At 41.7% G+C, this 23,795-nt stretch overlaps 1 protein-coding gene across 2 annotated transcripts in view; it reads right to left on the bottom strand.

Annotated features, from left to right (window-relative positions):
- RABEP1 (rabaptin, RAB GTPase binding effector protein 1) overlaps positions 1-19,344 on the bottom strand; it is a 47,403-nt gene extending 28,059 nt beyond the window's left edge. Inside the window, exons 1-2 of one of the 2 annotated variants that reach the window (XM_083875341.1) lie at positions 19,281-19,344; positions 975-1,103 (exon numbers count right to left, since the gene is read on the bottom strand). In XM_083875341.1, the coding sequence (XP_083731467.1) occupies positions 975-1,103; positions 19,281-19,314 (163 nt within the window). In that variant the 5' untranslated portion in view covers positions 19,315-19,344. Of the gene's footprint in view, positions 1-974; positions 1,104-18,796; positions 18,852-19,280 lie in introns of those variants that run through there. The other variant, XM_083875340.1, reaches the window with a different exon arrangement.
- Positions 19,345-23,795: the final 4,451 nt, after the last annotated feature.

Here is a 23,795-nt window from a genome sequence, read left to right as displayed (position 1 = left end):
TTTCAAGTTAAGAATTAAAGATGGGTCCAAACAGCCCCAATGTACATTTAGGAAAGGGTCTTGGAGACAGAGAAGGGAAAAAACTATTTGAGGGGTAAAAACAAAAAGTAAAGCAATTGCTCGTACATTCTCCTCTGGTGTCCTTTCATTTCAGTATCCACGAAAGTTAGGGAGTTTTTTCTTCCTCTATCACAATTTATTTTATATTTTTTGACTGTACCAAAATGGAAGAATTATTGCTGATCTCATCAGTAGTGTCTTGTATCTTAAATTTCCTTTCATCCAGCCTTAGAAACACAAGTAAATAGGTTTGCTGTATGGTCTGATCTTCATTATGCCTGTTGGATTTCTGCTCTCATAAGCTTATACAGCAGCTGCAGTCTTAATGCATTATGTTTTGGCTCTGCTTTCATATGTTAAAGACAGGAAAATCATCAGAATTAGAAAAATCAATCTGGCTCTCAGAACAGCTATCTCTACTCTCTGGTCCTTCATCAGATATTTGAGCTCATATGATTTAGATTTTCCTATAAATTGTGTTATTGAAATAGATGCCCTTGGCTGGTATTAAAACTTTTATAACATTTGTCTGCTTACAGCCTGCCTCAGATAGAAATTTAAGATGAATAAATGCTACATTAAAAAAAGGTCACAGAGTACAAACAGCACAGCATCCAGGCTATGTCTTTCATTTACCAGATCAGCTCCTGCTCAGAGAGCACACCCTGAATTCAGGAAATTAGGATTAAAACTCACTATTAGTGTTTCTGCACGGACATCAAGTTGCTCTGGCTCCTAACCATGAGGCAAATCTTTAAATTTAATTCTAAAGTTCATTCTAGGATGCTCAATAGTCACCTATTGAATATCTTACATTCTTATTATAACTGTTTAAAAGACTATGCTTCATACAAGGATTATTTGAAGATGAAGTTCAATAAACTTCAGCATAATTCAGAGAACTGAGGACTTACCTTCCTTAGCCAGGTATAACTCCTTAAATTTTGCTCTCTTTTGATTAAATTCTTGCTCAAGTTGCTGCTTTGTGCGCAGAAATTCTGCATTGACCTTTTCCAATTCTGCTACCCGTTGTAGAAGAGCATCTAAAAATAAAGCAGAAGATAAGGTACGTCACCAACAGTGATCCAGACATCCCATTCTGCAAGGCTCAGGTTTGGGGCTTACTCTTTTTAAAGTATCTTTACGCATTAGCTCTGCTGTTGCCTCATGATAATGAGGAAGACTAGCCAGCCCTTTAAGGAACAAAAGGAAGGTGGGTTTTCTTAAGACTGTGACACCAAATTCTAGTTAAACATCTCTAGGGAACTAGAAGGAATGTGGCAGGGAGCTCTGCATAAAACAATCTTCCAAAGAAAACCACAATTTAGTATATACAACAAAGGAAGAAACAGAAATAATTCTGGTGATGTTTTTTTTCCCTGGGAAGTGGGTGAGGGCTGAGCAATAAAGCACCAAGTGCTCAAAGGCTGAGGTCAAAGAAAACAAAGTGACAACAGCTCAGCCAACAGCTATGAAAGGGGAAAGCACAGGGAAGGAAACCCTGTAAGCTAAAAATTAGGTGCCATCATCAATCCAGTCTTCAGTTCTGCATGTTAACCAAAAGATGAACCAGATTACATCTGAAGAAGTTTGCCAGAGGATGACCACAATCTACAGAGAATTAACTGATTGTAAGATCAAACTCTCCCTCACTTCCAGCAGGTAAAAATCCTCAAAGGATTTTATATACATCATACATCACTCTGTTTTCCAGAATTTACCATATCAGCCCTTCATCTGGTGGTACAACAAGAGAAGGAAGAGTAGAAAGTCTACAAAGATCTGTTATAACATGCTTAATATTGAAAAACACCCATATAATACCATTGTATGATGCTATAAAGACCCCATACAACCACCAACCTATCTGCATGTGCAATGTCCACTTCTTTGCACCTCAAGTTCTGCTGTAGGTGGCAGTTTCAACTTGCACACCTCAGAATTCAAATATGAAATAGAAAGAAAAGACTGATGAGCCAGAACAAAATGCATCTCCCTGCTGCAATGAACTGGGGGGAAAAAAATGTTCCTCTACATGAGTCTCTGTGTGTTCTGCAAAAGCGTTCTGTGGGCATGTTCCAACTCTGCTGTGCAAAGTGAATCACTTCATTTATAGCCTCTGTATGGCACAGACTAGATACACTAAATATTGATCCATCAGAGGTGTTTGTGTATTCCATCCAACACTTCCCACCACAGTCAAGTAGTGAAAACACAATCCAAAGGCTACACAACTTCAGCATCAAACATTCAGCTCACAAACAGCTGGAATCAGCTCTGCAGGTTGAGTGGTGGCAACACCATTGAGATGGGCCCAGTTATTTTTGGTACCAGATGATGCAGAGTAAGAGCAGACATCAACAAAAGGACCTTTTAAGAGCCCAGGTATGTTTTACTGATTGCTGGTTATAAGAGCTTATGGTTATAAAATATAGCATTTAATCTGTTCAGCTCTGTACTGAATAAAAGATATATGCAGATATAGGACTGACAAAATCTAAGTGTTGCTTTTTTACAAAATATCCTAATTTGGGGTTTTTTTAAATCACCTTAAATACAAACACATAGGTTTTTCTGACCAGCAACCCCCCTACATGGATAGTTCAAAGCCAACTGCACAGGAGTGTTCTCCAGAAAATTAAAGGAACTTGCAGCACAGACACACTGAGAGCAAAGCTTCAAGTGAGTTCAGAAAGTGTCTGGATCAAAACCAGGGATGAAACAGCACATGTGGAACCAGGTCTGGGTAGGAAAAACACTTCCCAAGGTTAAAGGGTTGCCTTTGATCTCTTGCTGAAGTTTTGCAAAGGGAAAGGGTTTGCTTGTGTTTCCACTCCCCCAGTCCTGTGTGATGCAGCCCCTGCAGCCACCACGGCTCTGCTCCACACCCCATCAACAGCTGTGATGGTCCTAAGGAGCCGGGTTTGGGCTCAGCTTCAGCTCCTGAAGGGAAACTCCTGGAGGCACTAGAGCCTAAGGGAGCTGCATGCCAGGGCCAGGGGCAGCCAGGCAGCTCTGCATCCACAGGGTCAGCCCAGAGCCTCAAGCATACATTCCAAGTGAACAAGGAGAAATGTGGACATCATTCACCTTGCACACACTCTTTTGAGGACTACAAAAATAAACTGTTTCATTCTACAGTTAGTAATCCTGAAAGTTAAATCAACTGCAGACTCAACTCTCCTGCCCTCAAAGATGACTCGAGCATTTCTTGTTTACTTAATTCCCTTTCCATCTTCCTTCAGCAGAGAGACAGCAGCAGCTGTGCTGCTGCTCCCATCAGAAAGTGCAAAGCAACTAAACTGTATTTCTTCTGAAGGTGTGAGTTGCTTCTGCTGAGGATAAAAGGGCAAGAGGACACCCCAAGAGGAGAATGTTCAAGTGCTTTAAGCTGGGTAAACAACAGACTCATCCTTTTTAAATCCTCCCGCCCAAACAGAAAGAGGGAGGGCAGTCACCAAGAAGGAAATGAAATTTAAATATTTACATTTTTACAGTATTCTCCCCTCTCTGCAGCCTGGCAGTTATGTCTAAAAAGTAACAAATAATTAAATAATCAACCCTCCCCACAACTAAGCTTTGGCAGCTGTCAGGGCCAGCTGCAGGCATTCAAAAAAACAAGCAGTTTAAGATCTCAACTGCAGGTCATCCATCACTGCAACTGTGCACTAACATTGTTCTTTTGATTGTATACAAAGTTAAAAGTTGTTTTACCACCTGTGCTACATATACAGTTCAGGACAGACCTCAGCACATCCCCACTGCAGTGAGACAAGCCACAAAGTTGAGGACAATAGGCTCTATAGGTTAACATCAACCACCCCAAATGCACCTGCATAAGAAGTAAAAGCGAGAGAAAGTTTATTTTCTGAGACATCCAAACAACTATCACCTTTCCGCTAAGTGATTAAGTTTAAGAAGAAATTATTTTCTTCTTCAGAGGTACAATTTGTACAAAAGCCATACAGACACTTCCCAAAATGCAAGTGTGATCCCAAGCCCAGATTGCCAGGCACAGGTACCCTCGGGCTGCATGGCACAGATTAAAGTCCACCTGGAAATGCACTGGAGTCAATGGCAGGAAATTAACTCATTCATAGATTTCCAATTAGGCCTTTGTCATATATCACTTAATTGTCACTCTGAATTCCGGTCCAAACTCACTCCAGGCCTGTAACAGAGCTGAAAAAGAAAACTTAGTTGCTATCACAGGCTAGCAGCTTGAAGGCAGCCCCAAAAGCAAGAGGTCCATTTTGCAGAGTCAGTATCCCCATAGCTGCCAGGAGCCGTTCCCATGCTCCCAGTCCCGGCTATCAATGTTTAACGAGGATGAGGGGCAGAGTAAACAAAGCCGGGAGATGGGCAGTGCTGGGGTAGCTGTGCCCGGCTGAAACGGGATCCGGCGTCACACACGGCATCGGCACGGAACACTCTGTATTTCCTCACAGCAGTAGTGTGAGGACCTAATTAATTCCCTATTTAGCGCCCTAAGTCATCCAGAAACAAACAAAACCCTGAAGATCCAATTTCTTAACACTGACAAAACTTAAAATTTATACATCAAACTAAAAAAAATCCAAACAAAAAATCCTTTTGGCCAACAATTTAAAATAGCGGTTTTTCACATAGACTACAGATGACAGAGTTAGAGATGCCAATTAAATCACTAGCTTTATTTCTAGCTAGCAACACAGACTTTGCAGACTGTCCAGGTCAGACACAGGGATCCCCACCTCCTGTGGAGCACTGACATTACAGCAAAGCACAGTCAATGTCATCATGTGCCTTAACCATGGAGAAGAACTCAAAAGAAGGGCAGCAAAATCCATTTCAGAGCAGACTCATCTATTTACAGGAGAACCATGAAACTGCTGCAAGACAAGAAGAGAAACTCTAGTGAAAAAAGATACAGCTTTCTCTTAGCCCACTGCATAGCAAAATTCCAATTCTAGGAAAACACTGGAACAAACATGCATTTCTTATTGACTAGTTATCTATATGCTGTTCCACAGATCAGCCCCAAAAAGGATTAAATTTTATGTATGACAGGTTCCAGTTACACAAACATGTAGCGATCATTCCAGAACTAAGACAGACAAAGCTGATTATCAATAAGTCTATTTTTGAGTACCAGGTCTATTTATAAAATTAATGCCATAGAGCTTTCTGCTTGATATTTAAAGAGTCAAACGTGACATCAAGAGTTCAGTCCAACATAGCTGAAATATGAAAACAGAGCAGAAAAAAATCCTACGTGTACAATCAACTTTTTGCAGACAAAAAAAGACATAGTTTCTGCTATTTTCTACCTTTTTTTTTTTTGCTGTCATGATTCCTTGAGACTGAAGTATGGAAAAATACTTATTTCTATGAGTATGAGTTTCTACTATGACTTTCTAATATTTTCTATGAGCACTAATTTTTGTCTATCATGACATCGTACTGGAGCCAATACTACTACATAAACTTTTAATCTAAGTCTGCCACCAGACTGTTCATATAGACTGCAAAAAACTTTTCTTTATTTTACTCCAACACAATTTGATGAAAAAAGAACAACCAACTCCCCCACTCTTACAATACACCCCAATCCAGCTGTTTGCATAAGGCACTCAGAAGCAAAGGAACAGATTAGGGTTCTTTGAACAAGCATGTTACACAGAAGCAATTCCTGACTTATGAAATGGGGTTGGTTTATTTTCAAGAAACAGCATTTGCCCTTACACACAGATATCCAGCAGCAGCAGACCAAACTAGAAGAAAAAAAAACCCAAACAAACAAACAAAAACAAAACAAAAACAACAACAAAAAACCCAAAAAAACCCAAAAAAACACCACCCCCCAAAAAAAACCCAAACCAAAAAAAAAAACCAAACCAAACCAAACCAAACAAAAAAAACCACCACAAACCAAAAAAAACAGGAATAAAAGAATAACTTGCTTTTCTCAAACTTGCATTTCCAAGCATCAAGCATTTTATTTACTGGGCCAAATGGCCCACTGGTCACACATTTTCCTTGTTTTATTTGAGGACACAGAACGACCCCTGACTCCTCACTTGCCACTTTCTTTTTCCGACTGTCACAGCTCCCCTTGCAGAGCGTTTCACTGTGTGTGGTGAGGAGAACTCAACTCCACAAAGGGGCAAAGCAGGGGGTTCTGCCCCACAGCTGTGCCCTGGCACAGGATCTGCTCCCCAGCACCACCAGCACTGAGCTGTTGTGCAGAAGGACCTCAGGCAGTTCCCCATTTTGGGCAGTGCAGCTTTGAGACACTGCTGCATTCATCCAGCCATTTCTGGCTGATTGTGCAGCTGAAGGTTATTTGACATCCACAATTTGTTCTCTATTGACTAAACATTCGCAGGCAAACAATCCAGTACCAATTTAAGGCCAAATCCATAAAAACTTGGTGTTACTGACAAATGCAGATATCACCATGCAGATCTGAGCCTTGCTACATCATATCTGTTACAGAATATTTATTTATTACACTAAATCAGCAAGGGCAGGATCAAAAATATTCAGCCAAGCATTGCATGATACCAACATCTAACCACATAATAAATACTCTATTAACATCAAGTGAAAGTTTGCAATATATTATTAAAGTTTGAAAGTAATGTTATTTTTAATTGAAGCTGAATGACAATACAGCCTGTAATCTCAGTACTGCCTATTCCTACTCTCTATTTTTCTTTTCTATGCTAAACACTGTGTGACATCCTACATTAAGGATCTTAGAGAGAAAATGAAAAGCCATGACTAAATTAAAGTAATTAAAATCTGAAGAAAATCAGATGTTTGAATAAATGGGAAGACTCTTTTCTATAATACAATCAAGAATCACAGAATGGTTTGGGCTGGAAGAGACCTTAAAGATCATCTCATTACAACCCCCTGGCTTGTGCAGGGACACCTTCCATTAGATGAGGTTGCTCCAAGCCCTGTCCAACCTGGCCTTGGACACTTCCAGGGATGAGGCCGCCACAAGAAGAGAACAAGCAAAAGGGGAAGAGAAAACAAAAGTCCTTTAAACGGCCTAATTAAATAAACTAAGATAAACTGCCATATGCAGTAACAACCAAGTAATTTTCCCCAACAGCACAGCAAACATCTTCATGCACAACATCTTCATTGCAAGGAAAAGAAGGCCAACACACAGTTTCTCCTTCCCCCTTTTTTTTTTTTTCCACTTCCACTTCCCACTTTTTCTCCCTTTTCACAGCACAAACAACATGTTAACTACTTCCTTGCTTTGTCATTGCCTCCTTCATCTTCTTTCCTGGACACAAAAGCAGATAGCTGCTTCCTGAGGTCCAGATCTCCATCTCTCTCTCCATTTCACTCAGTAAAGGAGAATCATACCAGACTTTCAGTTTGGTAAGCCCACTTCATGTGACAAGGAATGCTCTTCTATACACTTAGTCATTCTGACCCCAGGTTAACTTAAGTCTAGTTTTAAATTTATGCTTAGTTAACCATTATTTACATTGGACTGCAATGGAACAGTGCTCACTCCCATCAAGTATCACGGGAATGCACTTAAACATGGATGTCCACGCTGACAAAAGTGAGCTTGAATTTTTTTCCAACAGTTTATTTTCATTGGCCAAAAGCATCATTTCTTCCCAAGGACAGTCCCCTACCTCCATCATTGTAGCCTGGCTTTTTGTACATCCCTGCTCACCATAGTAGCTGGTTCTCTCCTTTTAACTAGGTTGCCATCAGAACTCCCAGTTCTGTGCAGTTCTTCTTCTTCACAGAAGTCTCAGCTTAATGCACAACAAGTTTTACCATCATTAGTTTTCACTCTATTTCATCTCTGCCAATGATGTTTTGTTGGAGAACAATTCGTCAAGAAATTTCAGGAAAACACTATTGGTTAGCATTTTTTTTCCCCAAGAAAATCAACCACACCCTGTGCTTTATCAATTCTTTGAATAATTTAAATAGGGCAGCAGTGGATGAATCACAGAGTTGGAAAAGTCAACCAGACAACACCAATAATGGAATCCTTTGGAAAGGATTTTGGCTGTATCCTGCTGCTACCACCAGTGAATCTCCTCAGAAACGTGGTGTTGCTAAGCTTGAATGCATATCAGAGTATTTCAAAAGTCAACAGCAAGCTACAGTCTGGTGAACTTTGAATTCATCTACAGTGACACAAAATGGAGAGAACAGAGTTACCAATCTCATCACAATCACCAGCATTTTCCCTGCTCCCCAAGCGCTTGCATCTCGTTCCCCTTGCTTTAACAATTTTTCGTTTTTATATCTGCTCTTTTCAGGAGGATCAATTTGAAAACAAAACCAAAAACCAAACAAACACCAAAAAGACAAAAAAAACCCCAACCCTCTAAAAACCAAACTCACACAAAACAAAAAAAAAACAAACCCAAAAATCCCAAAAACGAACCAATCAAAACAACAACAACAAAAAAAAACCAAACCAAGACTGCTCAGTATCTCCTTGGATTTATGAAGCAGGTTATTTACTCTACAGGCTGTGGGCATTTACTCAGACCAGTCACTGCTTGAGCAAACAAGAGCAGGGTGATGGCAGCACAGAACTGGGGAAGGCAAAGTCCCCAAGAACTGGGCACGTTTCTCCCAGAGGGTTCACAGCTGGATTGCACCACTGCCAGCTCTAGATCAGCCTAGGTAGATAGGCACAGCCTGCAGGCACAACCTGAAGTGATCAAAAAGCTCGGCAAAGCTTTTGGAGCATTTCACACACCTGCACTCAAACAATGCAGCTGTCACACATGTCACTGCCCCTTTCATTTCACCAGCCTGTCTCACCTCATTACCTGCAGGGTAAACACCAACAGAAGGTGTTTTAAGCAGACACAGAGGCTCCTCCAGCCTGGAACCAGACCTCCAGCACAGCCACCTATTCCCTCCCACAGCGTTTGAAAACAAGTCCCCAAAAATGTCAAGTCATATAAATCTTCCTGACCAGAGCAAGACTGAAAATATGAATGAGCCTTCGTATTTACACAGGAATATTTCTGCCAAGTTTTTCCACACTAGCACGTCTCATCATCTATATGATATAACCAGAAAATCCAGAACTGGATTACACGTGGCAGTTCCACTTGACAGTGAGGTTTTCAGTGTGTCTTCCCAGTAAAAGAAAATTTAGGTTGAGGATATTGTCTTAGTTTTAGTAAATCACCAGGAATCTGCTGTTCTGATCAAATAAAAATATTTCAGATTGAGAGTCATTTAGAGAGAGATGCTGATATGCATTTCATTTTATAGAAGACCCCCTACACAATTTGCACTCTGAGCACCACTAATGTAACTGTTCTCTTAAAATGTAAACACTTGCTAAACCCAGACAACAGACTGATTTTCTTTCAAGATAATTTAATTGCTGACTCATTTGCAGTGGGAGGGGGAAAAAGGCCCTGTGACTCCTTATTATATGTTTACCACTTCGCCTACAGATTTATTAAAGGCTGTCCTCTTCAGGCAGAAAAATGGGAATAAAGTATGACTCAACTCTCAGGGAAAGAACAACCAACAAAACAACACAAAACAACCCTACTGCATTGTTCTCTTTGATGAAGTAAGTTAATATATAAAAGAAAACCATCACATTAATTCCAAAATTCCCCTAGACACCACTAGCCTGAGATCTCATGTTGTCTTGCTGTTTGTCGTGGGGCCAAGAATTGAGGTGCAGCTTTGAGAGCATTCAGACCACTCCAGGTACTCTGGCTCCCAATTTCTGAGCAGAAAGAACAAATTAACGATAACCTAACAGACTTCAAAATTCAAAGGAAAGTAGTAAAAGTAAAATACAACTCGACCAAGAAAGTGATGTGGAAGAAACCAGAAAGAAGCCAACGTTTGTGAAATTTATATAGGCAATGGCTTCTGTAATTTACCATTACTACAGGTATGAGGACACTGCCATTTAAAGCAAACTGGCATCTTTGTAGACATTTTCAAAACCTGAAAGAATCACAAGAACATGGAAACTCACTTCCACATGCACAGCTACCAGAAATTACTACAGTAATTTCAGAGGTACCAGAAAAACTTCAGAAATGGCAGCAACTCATACACAACTCAAGAGTTATGGATGTGAACAAGTAGCACAAAAGGGAGTTAACATCCGAATTCTTTCCCAGTGTGATTCCCTTTCCATTGCTTCATAATCTGGCCACTCAAATTTGTATACAGAGAATAAACTGGGAAAGAAAACAGGTAAAAAGTTACTTTCAAGGGATACTAATTTTAAAATTTTAGTTGTCAGAACAGCAGGTTGTAAGCATGAAAAAACGGCGCTGTAGAGTAGCCACTTAAAGGATATAAATCTTAATAAATGGCCTGGAAAATACTGTTGCCAGATATATTTATGGAGACCTTGTGATGATAAATATAGTATAACAAATAATAAAAGACAATTAACATCTTTATTTGATAAGGAACAGGATACAGATCCTATTACTTGGAGTAAGGTTTCTACAGCAATTTAATAGGTTCCCTGAGAACAACAGACTAGTACTCTCCCAAGCCTCTAGAATCTATTTCTTGACAGAAAATACTGCTGTGGTTCTATATATTCATATTTTTTTGCTACCACTTGTCAACTACATGAATTCCTGAACAGATAAAAAAAAAAAAAACCTCCTCCAGCATAAAATTTCTACAACTTTTAAAATATTCCAGGGGTCTAAGCAATACAGAATGGGGAGGCTTGGCTAAGCCTGCAGTTACAATAATTTTAAATCAATGTCTGTGCTCGTGGTCATCTGACAGGGTAACTCAGCATTCCCACCTCACTGTGAGCACACAGTGCCTTTTACCCCACCAAGCTGTGAGAGCTTTAGACAGCAGTGACAGCATCAGAAATGATACAGGAAAAAGCTGGAGGGTGGGAGGGGAGTGAGTCTCAAACCAGGTCCAAAGCAGACCACACCCAGCACTTGGCTGAGCACAGAGTAGACCTGACACACACGTGGCAATGAACACCAAGATAGGAGTAAACTGTGAAAAAAAAAAAAGTCAGAACTATACCCTTGGACTCTCATATTACTACTGTGTGGTCTACACCCTTCCTTTATGCCACCTCTAATGCTTGTCTGGTCTTTCACTAAATTAATTAAACTAATTAATTCAGCAGTGAGTAATTCTCAGCTGGGCGAGCTGAAGTGGCTCAGTGATGGGCCCAATGTGCAGAACTGGCACAAGGGAAATGAGGGAAACACGACTGTGGGAGCAGGAAGAAGAGAGCAGGAACACTTCTTTCAGCAGCAGCAACCTTCTAGACTGGCTTAGCTGCAACATGAAACCACAGCCTATGGGTACAGCCTGATTATCAGTTTAACCTAAGTGCTCACTGCTTGCCAAAAGAAATAGTCTGGCCTTCATTCTGCCCCCCACTCTCCCTTGTGGCAACTGAGATTGGTGTAGTCATGCAGCAGAACTTACTTTTTTAAGACTTGATGACTGACATTTCTAAGTGATAAATGACCTTTTTCAAATCCTGATTTCCATTCAGACTCTCCAGAGGAAGCCGACAAACTTAATTGGTATTAGAAAGCAAATTCCAAAGCTCAGGTTTCCCACCAGTGTTTGTACACACTCGGGTTTTGAACAAATGCAACTGAAAAAGTTACATTGCACTGCAGCTTCCAGTACAGAAGAGCTTAGACTGGTACAAAACCTAGAGCTGTAGATAAAAATATATCAGAAAACATTCCTATCCCACAATAAGGTTAGGCTCACATTTACTCTTACTTGAAAGCAAATATGTAGTTAGATTAGACTTTGTAACAGGCCATTACAACTTTTCCTGATGGATCATCAGCTAAATGTAACCCTCAGTGCCTCCAACAAATTTAACTGTGTAACATCAGGAGTTAATGCACCACTTTGAGACTTCACATCTTTATCTCCAGTTTCATCTAAGACTCCAACAGAAGCTGTGAAGACCAGACAGACAGCTCTAATATCCTCACAGCTAGAAGCGTCACTCAAGCGCAGAATCCAGAGTTTGCCTAATTGCTTTCCCATTAATTTCACATGGGAGAAGATATAAACAGACATTGCAAGCTGGCAATTAAGAAAACCTTACTTGAAACCAATCTTTAGAAGAAAATTTAAAAGATGCAGTATATGACATAAAGATGCCAGTCTGTCAGATGATTTGAATTAACAGAGCCAAATTTATGCTTTGTACTTCAGCAAAATAAACCAAGTAACACCACAGATAAAATGTATCAGAGGGATTTTGGCACAGGTTATTGTTAATGTAAGACGAATGTTCCAGTTCTTGTGTCTGAAGTCAATGGGTGTCTAATACAAACTCCAGAAAGCCTTAGGAAAGACAATTTTCTTAAAGGATACTGGACATGAAAATTCATTGTAAATGGTTAAAGTATTTATTGCTTAAGCAGTATCCTCTAGCACTTCTCTGTGTTTCTTCCTGTGTAGATTAAGGCAATGACACTGAACACACAGATGTAAGGATTGTATTATACTCTGTGGTTTTATCAACGTTACTGGTTGCAAGTTACTGCTTTGTTTTTTTTTAAGCAGCCAACCATAGGGCTCCCTCCTCATTTTGCATAGCACTGATGCAGCATAGATTAAAAGAAACCATTTCTCTTGGGTAGTATTTTAATGGTGACCAGCCATGCAAATACAAAGTTACCCTACCAAGGCAGGGTGTGGGGGATAAACAGTTACACACAGAAACACTTGACAAAAACAGTGAAAAAACTGTTTCTCCTTTTGTTGTGCATATTCCTCTCCTTTGCTGCCATTTAAACAGCTTAGGAAATATTGTTGCAATTATTTGTAAGCTACAAACAGGTATTGGCAGAAGATGCAATACAAACCACACAGACTATTCAGGTCACTGGCTTAAAGGCATGGGAACATCATTATAATCGACAATGCTGGTTTGGTTTGATCCCCAGGTAATCCTTCCCTCTCACCTCCAGGCTATTCCCTCTGGAATACACACAGTTAATGCCACCATTGCCTTCCAGTTATTGATTCCAATTCACTTCGCCATGTGTAATTTCTGTTCTTGCATTTTTGCTCCACAGTTTTACCAAAAAAAAACCACTTTCAGAAACCACAAAATATAACAAGATAAATATTAATAAAATCCCACCCAAATTTAAATTTCTTCTCAGTGTGACTCACCATAGTGTAAGGCTTATTAAGTGCTTTTGGCTTACTAAGTAACTAACAATCAGACTGCCTTTTTTTTTTTTTTTTTTTAACTCCAGGACTCTGGTTATTTTTCAGTCCCTAACACAGCCAGACAGACAAGACAGGCCCTTAACTACACTCTGAACCAAATGAGCATATCACAGCTCTGCTGTTTCCTGTCCTGCTCTCAACTGACACCAAATTTCAGAACTGCTCTGATAGCCAAAAGATGGAACATTTCTATTTTCTATTTCTACTTCCAAGAGGCATAGGTTAACTTCCAGCAATTACTTTTTTTGGCAATCTGTGAGGCACTCAACTACTTCAGCTTATAAAGATACCAAGGTATTAAAGAATTAGATGTCAGCCAACCTCATGATTAGGTAACTGACATTCACTGCCTCAAAATTCTATAATCTGTTCCGAAAAAACACTCAGAACCTGAAGATGCATAAGGCAGGGCTGGGAAGCAGATGAGCAGTTCTCTATACCAAGAGTGAAGCACCATGAGATCTTCCTTCCTGAGTAACAGAACCTCAAGAGCTCTTAAATAAAGAAAAATATATTTTCAAAAGAGCACATAAGCTAAGATCCAGCATAGCCAGGGAGCCATATTGCTTGGAAAAGACAATTTTTTACTGAGGAAGTTTGTACAGTCATACTTGGTCTAGAAGAGGAAGAATAGAGGGATGGGTGTGATCCCACAGAGCAGAGCAAGGCCTGGAGCAGCCAAAACAAGCAAAAGGTCCAGGGGACAACCACAGACAAGAGGCTGCAAAAGACAAGGAGATCAATAATAAAGAAGCTGAGGTGGTGGCTGGGAAGGAGGGCTGAGGAAACCAGAGGACTTGCTGAAGAGCAGCAGTTGCCCAAGACATGATCAAATGACTGGGTGTTTGACCAGGGAGGGAGGAAAAACCTGAGACCAAAGAGCAAGCAAGGCCACATTTCTGCTGCTTCGCCGTGTGGAGCAAGAATTGCCAGAGGAGATGGAAATGGACATAAAAGGTGATTCAGAAGCTTTACTTTCCCCCTTCATGGTACTGAAGGAGCCAGGCCTGGGAAGAGAAGCACAGGATAGAGACAGGAAGGAGGGAAGCACCATCACAAGTCAGCTGAATGCCGAGGGGAGTTGTGGCTGATAGAAGGAGACATGAATGGGGAAAAAAAATACACACAATTCCTCATTATAGCAGCTGTCGAGCTGCACTTCTGCATTCTTAGGGTACTACAGGCACTGCTTACAGAGCAATAGGACAACTCAGAAGTTTTCTTGAGCACCAGGTACTTTCCAGCTTAAAAAAACCCCTCTCCCTTCTGAAAAGCACAGAAACATTAACCAAGGGTACACTGGTTATCCTTCCTATGCCAATTTACACAAAAATATCAAATGATTTAAATTTTTCCAGAGATAATTCATCATCATGCTTAACTGACTATGACTAAAATGACACAATGCTTACCCTATTTTTAGAATTACTTGTGGAGGATAGTACCATTAATTCAGCCACTACTAAATCAGACACTAAAACCAACTCTGCAAGTAAAGGCTGAACCACTGAGAAATACCAGACCTTTGGTGTGAAAGATGTTCCTCTGAAATACACACACACAACGGCTTCACAGCAGCCTGGTTAGTAAGTGCTGTTATCAATGTTACCAGTTCTCACCTTGAAAGACTTCAGTCAGAGTAAAGCCATAATTTCAACCTCAGACTTTTTTTTTTAAAAAAACTATGTATTTGGTATTTTTTAAGAAGAAAAGAGTGTAGTAAAAATACCTAAACTTAGGATAGAAAACTTCACATGTGAGAAGTACTTTTTAATAAAATGCCTGGAGTGAAGGCCCAGCAAGTCTGCCAGTCAACCATCACCCGTAAGGACGCCTATGGGATTTAGTCCACTCCCACACTGACAGAAATTGTTTGGTTTAGCTTCTTGGAAGTTTTAAAACAAAATTCCTTCTTCAATCACTTTCAAGGGAGTGAATATAAACTAGTTTCACAGTGGGAATCCAGTCCACCCACCAAGGGCTATGGGAAAGCAGTTAAGCAACCTCAGGCACCAGGCCAGGGAAGAGAAGAAAACACATTACTAAGTCCATCTTCTCCATGACAAAGGTGAGGTGGCCAAGAAGCAACACAAATTGGCAAAGAATTTACATCTTCCAGTGTTCAGAATGCAAGAGAGAGTCAGTCCACAGGTTAAAGCATAATCATTATGCCTTCTGGCAGATCAACAGGTAATGATAAAGAACATGGTCAGGGTAATTTGCAAAACTGGGAGATTTGCAATTTGACTTCAACACGAAAAACAGACACCTCGAATGTGAATATTCCCATTTCAGAGTAAACTGACCTGCTGAGTGGATCAAAACTTCCTTAGAAACTCTAAGAGATGAAAACACGTACATTCAAGGTGCCTGTTTTGGTTTTGAAACCAAATTCTGGATTTGTCCACTGAAAATACAGAAGAGCACATAGCCAAAAAAAATAACGTGCATGTTCGTATTTTAATTAAAGTGCATTTTTTGTATATAAGTAATAATATACTAAAATATAGTAATAGTAATAATACTAGTAATTATTGAATAATAATAAAACAAGGACCGAGCAAAATGAAAGCGAGGGAAGAAATTTTTTGCCTCTTGGAAAGTACCAACAATTTTGAAGTTACTCCCCAAGAGATAAGAGTTTGACATTTGGCAGTTGCATCAACAACACGGAGGTGAACATCAGCACTCATGGCCAGTCCCCTATGAACCACACCTAGCTTGGAGATGAATAATTGCACTTTCAGATACTTCAATTTTGTTTAAAAGTGATATATTTATAAGGAAAATAACTAGAAATATAAAAGCACCTGAGGTTTTGTTGGTTAATTTTCTATATGACATCCCTGACTTCTCCACCAGCATCACTTGGCCCCTGGGGCGTGTGACAGCGACAGCAAATCCCAGCTCTTGTCGGGATCCTGGATTATTGACACAGGGACACAATGTGGATCATGGCACTGCTGCTGGCACCAAAATCAATATGGCAACATCCTCCAATCTTCCATCTACAGCTGAGCAGCTCCCTCCACTGAGAGCTGGCACAGCCTCCCACCACTGACAGACAAACACTTTCTGCTGGCCTAAGTCACTCCAATACTGGATCAATTTTTTCTGCCAGAAAATTCTTATTAAAATATCTGATAGACCGTGCCATTAGCAGTTTATCACTGAACAATATCAATGTATATGCTAATTATCAGTCTGACTGTATTAATGGTTTAAGTTTAGAGCAGTAAGAACAGTTTAATAATTGGCCTATCATTCTAATTAACTTTAGTATTGATGAAATAGTGTTTTATGTTATTGCAATTCCTTCACTGAAATGTTTTCCAGAAATGAGAAGGAGAATTACACTAAATCCTGAGCATTCTGATAGGGAAAAGCTATGCCAACACATTTTGTTTGGCAACCTTACATTCAGAGATGGCAAGCACCCAGATCCAAACTAAACCCAGAGAGACTGAGAGGTTTGAATTTTGAATATTATATTCAAAGTAAAAATATTTTGAAAAATAAGACATTACAGCTGTGGAAATGTAATCTAAACAACATGCATAAATTAAAACCTCCAAAAAAACCACCCCTTGCCCAGGGTCATCAGGCAGCACACACCTGCCTGCAGCACAGATCAAGATCATGAGCTCACAGGTCCCAGCACAGAGCACAAAGCTCTGGCAGGAGCCAAGGGCTGCCCTCGGCCTCCCTGCAATTGTTATCGTGTAGAAACTCTGTTACTCCACACACAGGATTAAAGGGTTATTAACATCTCCACTAATCCAAAGTACAAACCAGGGTAGGACACAACGCCCATTCTTTTCCTATTTCTCTGCACTATTCCTTCTCCTATCCTATTTTCATTTCAGTGCAGGCTTTAGAATAGAAGACAATTTCTACCTTAATTCCTCTCATGTTGTTCCATATGTTATTTCTACCACAGCAGAAGAAGTAGTTCTTTCATACTTGCTTTCCACAAAACAAATCATAGCTGATGTGTCTTGCATGAGTAAAGAATGCATAAGTTATTTATAATCAATACAAGTAATTATAAAAAGCCATTATTTTTCCTTAGGGGAACATACTAATCCAGTTCTATTTTGTCACATGTAATCTTAAATCAGAGGTTATGCTACTCCTTTAAACAATAAATTCAGTGCAGACAACAAAAATATTAAATTATTCATTTCTTGGAATTTTCTCCACATTAAAATAGAACAGTTTCAAGGCACCCTTTTGGTAAGTTGCTTACAAACAAAACCAACACAGATGACAACAACAGTATAGTAATCAGTGGATAAAAAACCTAAACTGGGCCTATGGCTGCCAAAGGAGGATGGGGAGAGGAGCCATTTTAGAGCTCCAATTCTTTAGTGTAGGACACAGCAACCACTTTCAAATCCATCCAACTTTCCAGCCAGTCCCCTTCCCTACAGCATCCTCATCTCCCCACACCTAGGGAGCAGGAAAAAGACAGCAATCCATACCTCCTGTAGGACAGACTTCACCAACCTCTCAAACCACTAAATTTACTTGCACCTTTTTGCGTTCCTTTTACATAACAACACAAATACATCCAATGTGGATATTCTATAATACATTACCAACCTACAACTACCTTTCCTGGTCAAGAGGCAGCAAATATTTGTACACTGCACAGCTCCCCTGCAGTGAGACAGCCTGCAAGAGCCAAGAGGAAAATTTGTTGGAAGTTGTTCTGCAGCCCTCAGAAGAACAATAAACAATGGTTATTCACCACAAAGTACAGGAGAACAATCCCTACCTACGCTGACCTTAGAAGCATGACAGCAGGGAAACTCACCTTCCCTTCAGTGCTCTCGAAGGACAAGCCAGCAATGACTGACCTTAATGGAGGGAAAACCCCACAATCTAAGCACCTTCATCATTAAAACCCTCAAAAGGCACGCTGAAATCCCTGAGGATAAGCACTTTCTCGTGTAACTCCACAAAAAGAAAAAAAAACAAAAACAAAAACAAAAACAAAAAAAGGCCCACGCAATTCCCTAGACATGCATAATTAAGAATACATCATTGCCCTTTTCTAACAGAGTGCTTTCCCAAGGAAACTCAAATGTTCTCTAAAAGAGGAGAACCCTGGCCTAGTCCAATGTTTGGGTAAGCACCAATCCTGCAGGATTCTACACATCCCTCCAGTTCTTCTATATCTAAATTATGACCAGCCTCAACTTAAATTCCTGGCTTTCTCACCCCTTCCCATACAGTAAACACTGTCCCTTCGACCTCCTCTTCCAAGCCAAGCATTACCTGCAGCTTTTTTATATGCACACAGTTCTGTAACCTCTTCCAAGATAAAAAACCTTCACAATTCCTCTCAAACCAGAAAGGAATAACCTTTCCATAGCGGGAAACTTCTGGGAAAGCCTAGCTTCCTTCTGCACAGGTCCATACCACCTTGAAAGAAGATCTGTTATTTCCTTTGTCTTTTCCAGCAAAGAAACGCACTATTCGCATCGCACATCCCGACCTGAACCTCCCGAGGTGCCTTTTCCAACACAGGCAAACATCCCCCGCCGCGGCCGAATCAATGACGGCGTCTCTTCCCCGGAGGATCAATGTCTATACCCGGACACGCCGCCACCCTTCTCCTCCTCCTCCTGCCCTGCCAGGGCGGGGAGGCCTCGTCCCATCAGGGCTGAACTCCCGTTCCCCGGCAGCAGCGCGTCCTCCCGCCAGCGTTATCCCCGCTCCGTGCGCGCCGGGAGCCGCCCTTGCTCCACATTTACAGCCTAAAAAAACCACTCGCGCTGCCTCCCGCCCCCTCCCGAGGCCTTCCCGGCGCGGCTCCCCGGGCCGCTCCCCGCTCCCTTCCCAGCGTGTTCCCGCTCCGTGCGGGCCCCCCGGACCGTGCCCGGCCGATGGCGCCCAGGCCGCCGCCCTCGCCCCGCGGCCGGCACGGCTCCCCAGGCGAGCCCGGGGCTGCGCAGGCCTCGCCGCCGCCCCCGCGGTACCTTCGGTCTGGGCGCTGGGGCCCGGCTGGGCCATGGCTCGGCGGGCGCCGCCGCCGCGGCCTCCTCCGGGCGGGGACCGCTACGCCACGGGCACAGAGACGGGAGCGGCCGGGCCGGGCCGCCGCCTCCTCCGCCTCATCCTGACAGCGGCCGGCGGCGGCGGGAGGGGAGGACGGGCAGGAGGAGGAGAAGCAGCGGCAGGAGGAGGAGGAGGAGCCCCGCGCAGGCGCCCACGGTGAGACACGGCACCGGCTGCGGCCGCCGGCGGGGAGGGACCGGCACCGGGAACGGGGACAGAGACTGCGGACAGGGACTCGGGGCAGAGACAGGGAGCAGGAACCGGAACCAGGGACAGGGACTGGGCCGAACACCGGGTCAGAGACTGGGCACAGGGACAAGGAACAGGGACCGGAATGGGGAAAAGAGACCAAATATTGGGACCAGAGACAGGGAGCAGGAACTGGAACCAGGGACAGGGACTGGGACGAACACGGAGACCAGAGACAGGGCACAGGGACCGGAATGGGTTAAAGGGACCAAATATTGGGACCAGAGACAGGGACTAGTGACAGGGACCGGGGACAAGAACTTGGAGCAGGGACTGCAGACAGGGTGAGGGCGGCTCCTGCCCGGCCTGGCCCCTCAGGGCCTACAGCTCGAAGGCATAATTAATTCTTCTTATTATTAAGGAAGTCGCTTTGAGCAACACCAACAAATTCTGCCCTTTAATCACGTAATTATTGAGGCTGGAAAAGACATCCGAAGTCATCGCGTCCAACCTGAGAGTGATGCCCACGTTGTCACCCCGACCATGGCACTGAGTGTCAAATTTCTGATGTGGGGACTCACCCTGAAGGGGATGGGGGCACCCAAGATTCATAAATCCTCCTGGACAAAAGGACCCCCAAGTGTCAGAGGGTCTAACAAAACAATCAGAAAGTTTTATTAGTAAAGTGCACAACTAGGCATGGAAATTGGTGTGTTGGTCCCTGGCCTGTTTTTGGTTGTCACACTTGTTGTCACACCAAAAATGCAGCTGTGACCTGGGTGGGCAGTGGAAGGAGCCTGTCCTGCCGAGGGGGCCCTTCCCCAGCACCCGTGGTTGGGCTGTGCTGATGGAGGTTTACTCCTTTGCTGGGTTTTAGTCCTTCCAACTAACATGTCTGAACTCCAGGTTGTAGCAATAAAATAGTAGATCTACATCATTTGAGATGTAAAATCACAGAAGGCGGAGTTGGAGTAAAAATTACAACACCAGGTCCTTTTCAAAGGTAGGATTTGTAACAACTCACTTTTCTTATGGCTTCCATACCCTAAAATGAGTCACTTTTAAACTGAATCTCACTTGTTGCCACAGTCTTTCGAGCCTTGCTGTCAAAATACATGGCATGGAAGGCACAGGATTCTGCATGTCCCATTAAATTTTTGCTCATTTAAACCAAATGAAAACCTGAAATAGGGAGTCTTTGAAAATTATTCCATTTTGCCTTTTTTGATCAGTTGAGGTCAATCTTCTCAGTCTTTGCCATTGTAAGAAGCAGGCTTAAACTAAAGATTTAACTTTTCAATGTTCCCAAATTGAGACATCTAGGGCTTTCTTCACGGAAATTTGGAGAACCCAGAAGTTACAGCTACTCACAGAATTGCTGACTTAGTGGCAAGTGATCAAAGAGTGAAGTTTCTATCACTTGAGGTACATTTACAAATTTCTTAGCTCCTGCTTAGGCTTTTTTCATAAGTTGCTGGATGTTACAACATTCAGTGCATGAATCTCCCTGAAAATCTAGTCCTGGGTGTAGGAACTGAGCTCTTGAAGCTCCACCCTGGTGTGTGTTCATATGGGTACCTCAGAGAATCCATATTAGCAGTTAATTTCATCTTGTTCATGTTGAGGCAAAAGTCTGACACATTTTGGTTGATCAAGGATCAAACTCAGTGCAGCATCACTCCTGCTGCAAGAAGCAAGTAAGATAATAACAAGCTTGATATCTGTTGTACCTACAAGTGCTTATTAAGGGAAGAATATAATTTTACTTTCATCACTTCCATAGATGGGATGATGGGATCTTGACTTTTGGAATTGCAACATTTCCAAGTCTCTATCTGAACTCCTGAGCTTACATGCTGAATGAGTTTTATGTGTAGTTTGAAAACCATAAGAACTCTCAAGGGGCTTGTACTTTTATTTTTCTTTCTTGTTCTTCAATTTAGAGCTGTACTAGCTTTATAGGTGTGGTTCTTACTTAATCTTTCTTTTCTGGAGAGTAATTTGACTTGACAGAGGTGAAGGTTCATGTAGTATCTAACAGAATGTCTTCTAACCTGGAACAATTGAGTAACTTCCTCTGTGCCTCCCAAAATGTCCCATTTAATTCTACTCACTTGTAGTTCTTATAGCCTTGATCTCAAAGGATTTCCCAACATGACTCAGCTAAATCTTAAAAGAAGTAAAGGAGGTTTAGCAGCAGTTTTCAATCAGAGGAAAAGGTCTTGCAGCACAGAAGCAGCAGAGACCAGAAATCCTGAATTCCAGTCCCAGTGGTGTGAATGTTAGACAAGTGCACTGTTAAGGAATCAGTGACGCAGGTGAGCAGAGACTATTTCTGGAATAAGCTTCTCCAGAAATAATGCTCCTAAAAATCCCATGATTTTTTATCAAATTTATTTGGCCTAAAAGCCTGACATGGGCATTTTCAGCATCAGCACCACAAGCAGCAGACAAATGTGAACGGGTGATGCATCTTTCTGGAGAGTGTGTGCTGTGTTAGTACAGGTGGAGGAGTAGCTGTCACCTTGCACTCTGCCTGAAATTTAATCCTGCAGGCTCATTGAAAAGGAGAAGTTTGCAGGTTTTGTTTGAACAGTAACATCCAGGGGCAAGCAGTGAGTGTGAACACACAGTGGTTGCTGGACACCAGGAGGAAGCTGAGGGTGACTGGGATTGTTTGGTTGCACAGCAACCAAAGAGCACAGTGAAGTAATTCATGGAACATATCTAGGAGAGAAGAGGTATTTTTATTTTCTTTGCAAAAATAAATAAGTCAAAGTGACAAAAATAAATAAATAAATAAATAAATAAAGAGAAAGAGCCTATTAAATCTGTTTTCCTAAAAGGTCTTATTGATTGACTTCCGTGCTTATGGGTGCTCAAGTTCCAAATGAGACTTTCCCTGCCTTTTTTTTTTTTTTTTTTTTTTTTTTTTTTTTTTCCCTCTTTACTTGGGGCACTTTAGGCTCAGCTGAGGCTTTGAAGAATGTAATTATCACTGTCCTTATCTGTGACACTAGTCCCAGATCCTGAGGCTGGTTGAGTTACCCTGGCTGTGTCCCAGATCCATGTCAGGACAAGACCCAGTTGTACTTGCCACAAAGTGCACAGCTTTGGGGAAGTCCCTGCAACTCCAGAAAAGTCCCTCATTGTGGATGATTAAAGGGGCAGGGCTGTGATCAGACTGAGGAAGAGTATGATCCCAAAAGCTTTGTATTCACAGGAAGTTTGGCTAATAAATACAGAGCTAATTCCTTTTGTTTTGAGTGATACAAGATACTATTGTTTTAAATGACAGCTAAGCCAATTCTACAAAACCCAGAGTCTTTAAAAAGATAAACTAAATTTCTGGACTTGCAAGGCCAAGTCTGCCTCTGGTGTGAATCCAGTGGAAACAGGCTGATGGTGGGAACTGAGAAGCTGACCTGTAGAATCAAAATGGACATCCAAAAATCCCTCTGAAGAGCTGTTCCCCATGTCTGCTGCTTTACTGGCCACAAAGAAGTTGGATTCCATTGTGGCCTGAATGGTGGGAGTTTGCAGTGAATTCCAGACCCTGCTCCCAGTGGAGTTCACCTTTTAAACCAGCCTTAATTCAACTAATCCAAGAAAGCTCAGTAAGGAGGTGGATTTGGGAAGTGGCTTTGTGGGTTGTTAAGGCTAAACTCCAGTGCAGGAATTGCAGGACTGGGGCTCTCTGCCTCAGCAAGCAGATTTCATCTCCCCCACCTACTCTACCTGGAGGTGCTACACAGTGGAGGGTTGGGTAACAGTCTCCGTTGGCCAAACCATGCCGTGACATCACCTTTGGAGGAATGCAACAAGAATGTTTCAGATGATAAGAGTAAACATGTTACCAGAAAAGAAAAAAAAAAAAAAAAAAAAAAAAAAAAAAAAAAAAAAAAAAAAAAAAAAAAGTGTGTTTTAAATTCCAGGTGAAGCCCAGGGAAGCAGAAATCACACACATCTTTAAAGAGGGACAGGACAGCGAGCCTTGGCTGCTTCCCAAAGGCAAGTAACAGCCTTGTCCTTGCTCTCAAAAGAGAAGAGGAAAACCAGAATTTATTGCTTGCACTTTATATATTTCTAGGTTCGCCAGATTTTATCTACTGTTTTTCTCACCTTTTTTTTTATTGTTTAAAATAAAGTGTTCAGTTTCCTAATTTTTAAATGCTTATTTTCCTTCTGTTGAGATTGATGGGTCATTAGCATTAAGTATTGGTTCTGCAGCTAGGAGTGTTTCTGGG

The sequence above is a fragment of the Zosterops lateralis genome (assembly GCF_965231275.1).
Source record: "Zosterops lateralis genome assembly, chromosome: 19".
Taxonomy (NCBI): Eukaryota; Metazoa; Chordata; class Aves; order Passeriformes; family Zosteropidae; genus Zosterops; species Zosterops lateralis.
This window is presented reverse-complemented; position numbering and strand designations above follow the sequence as displayed.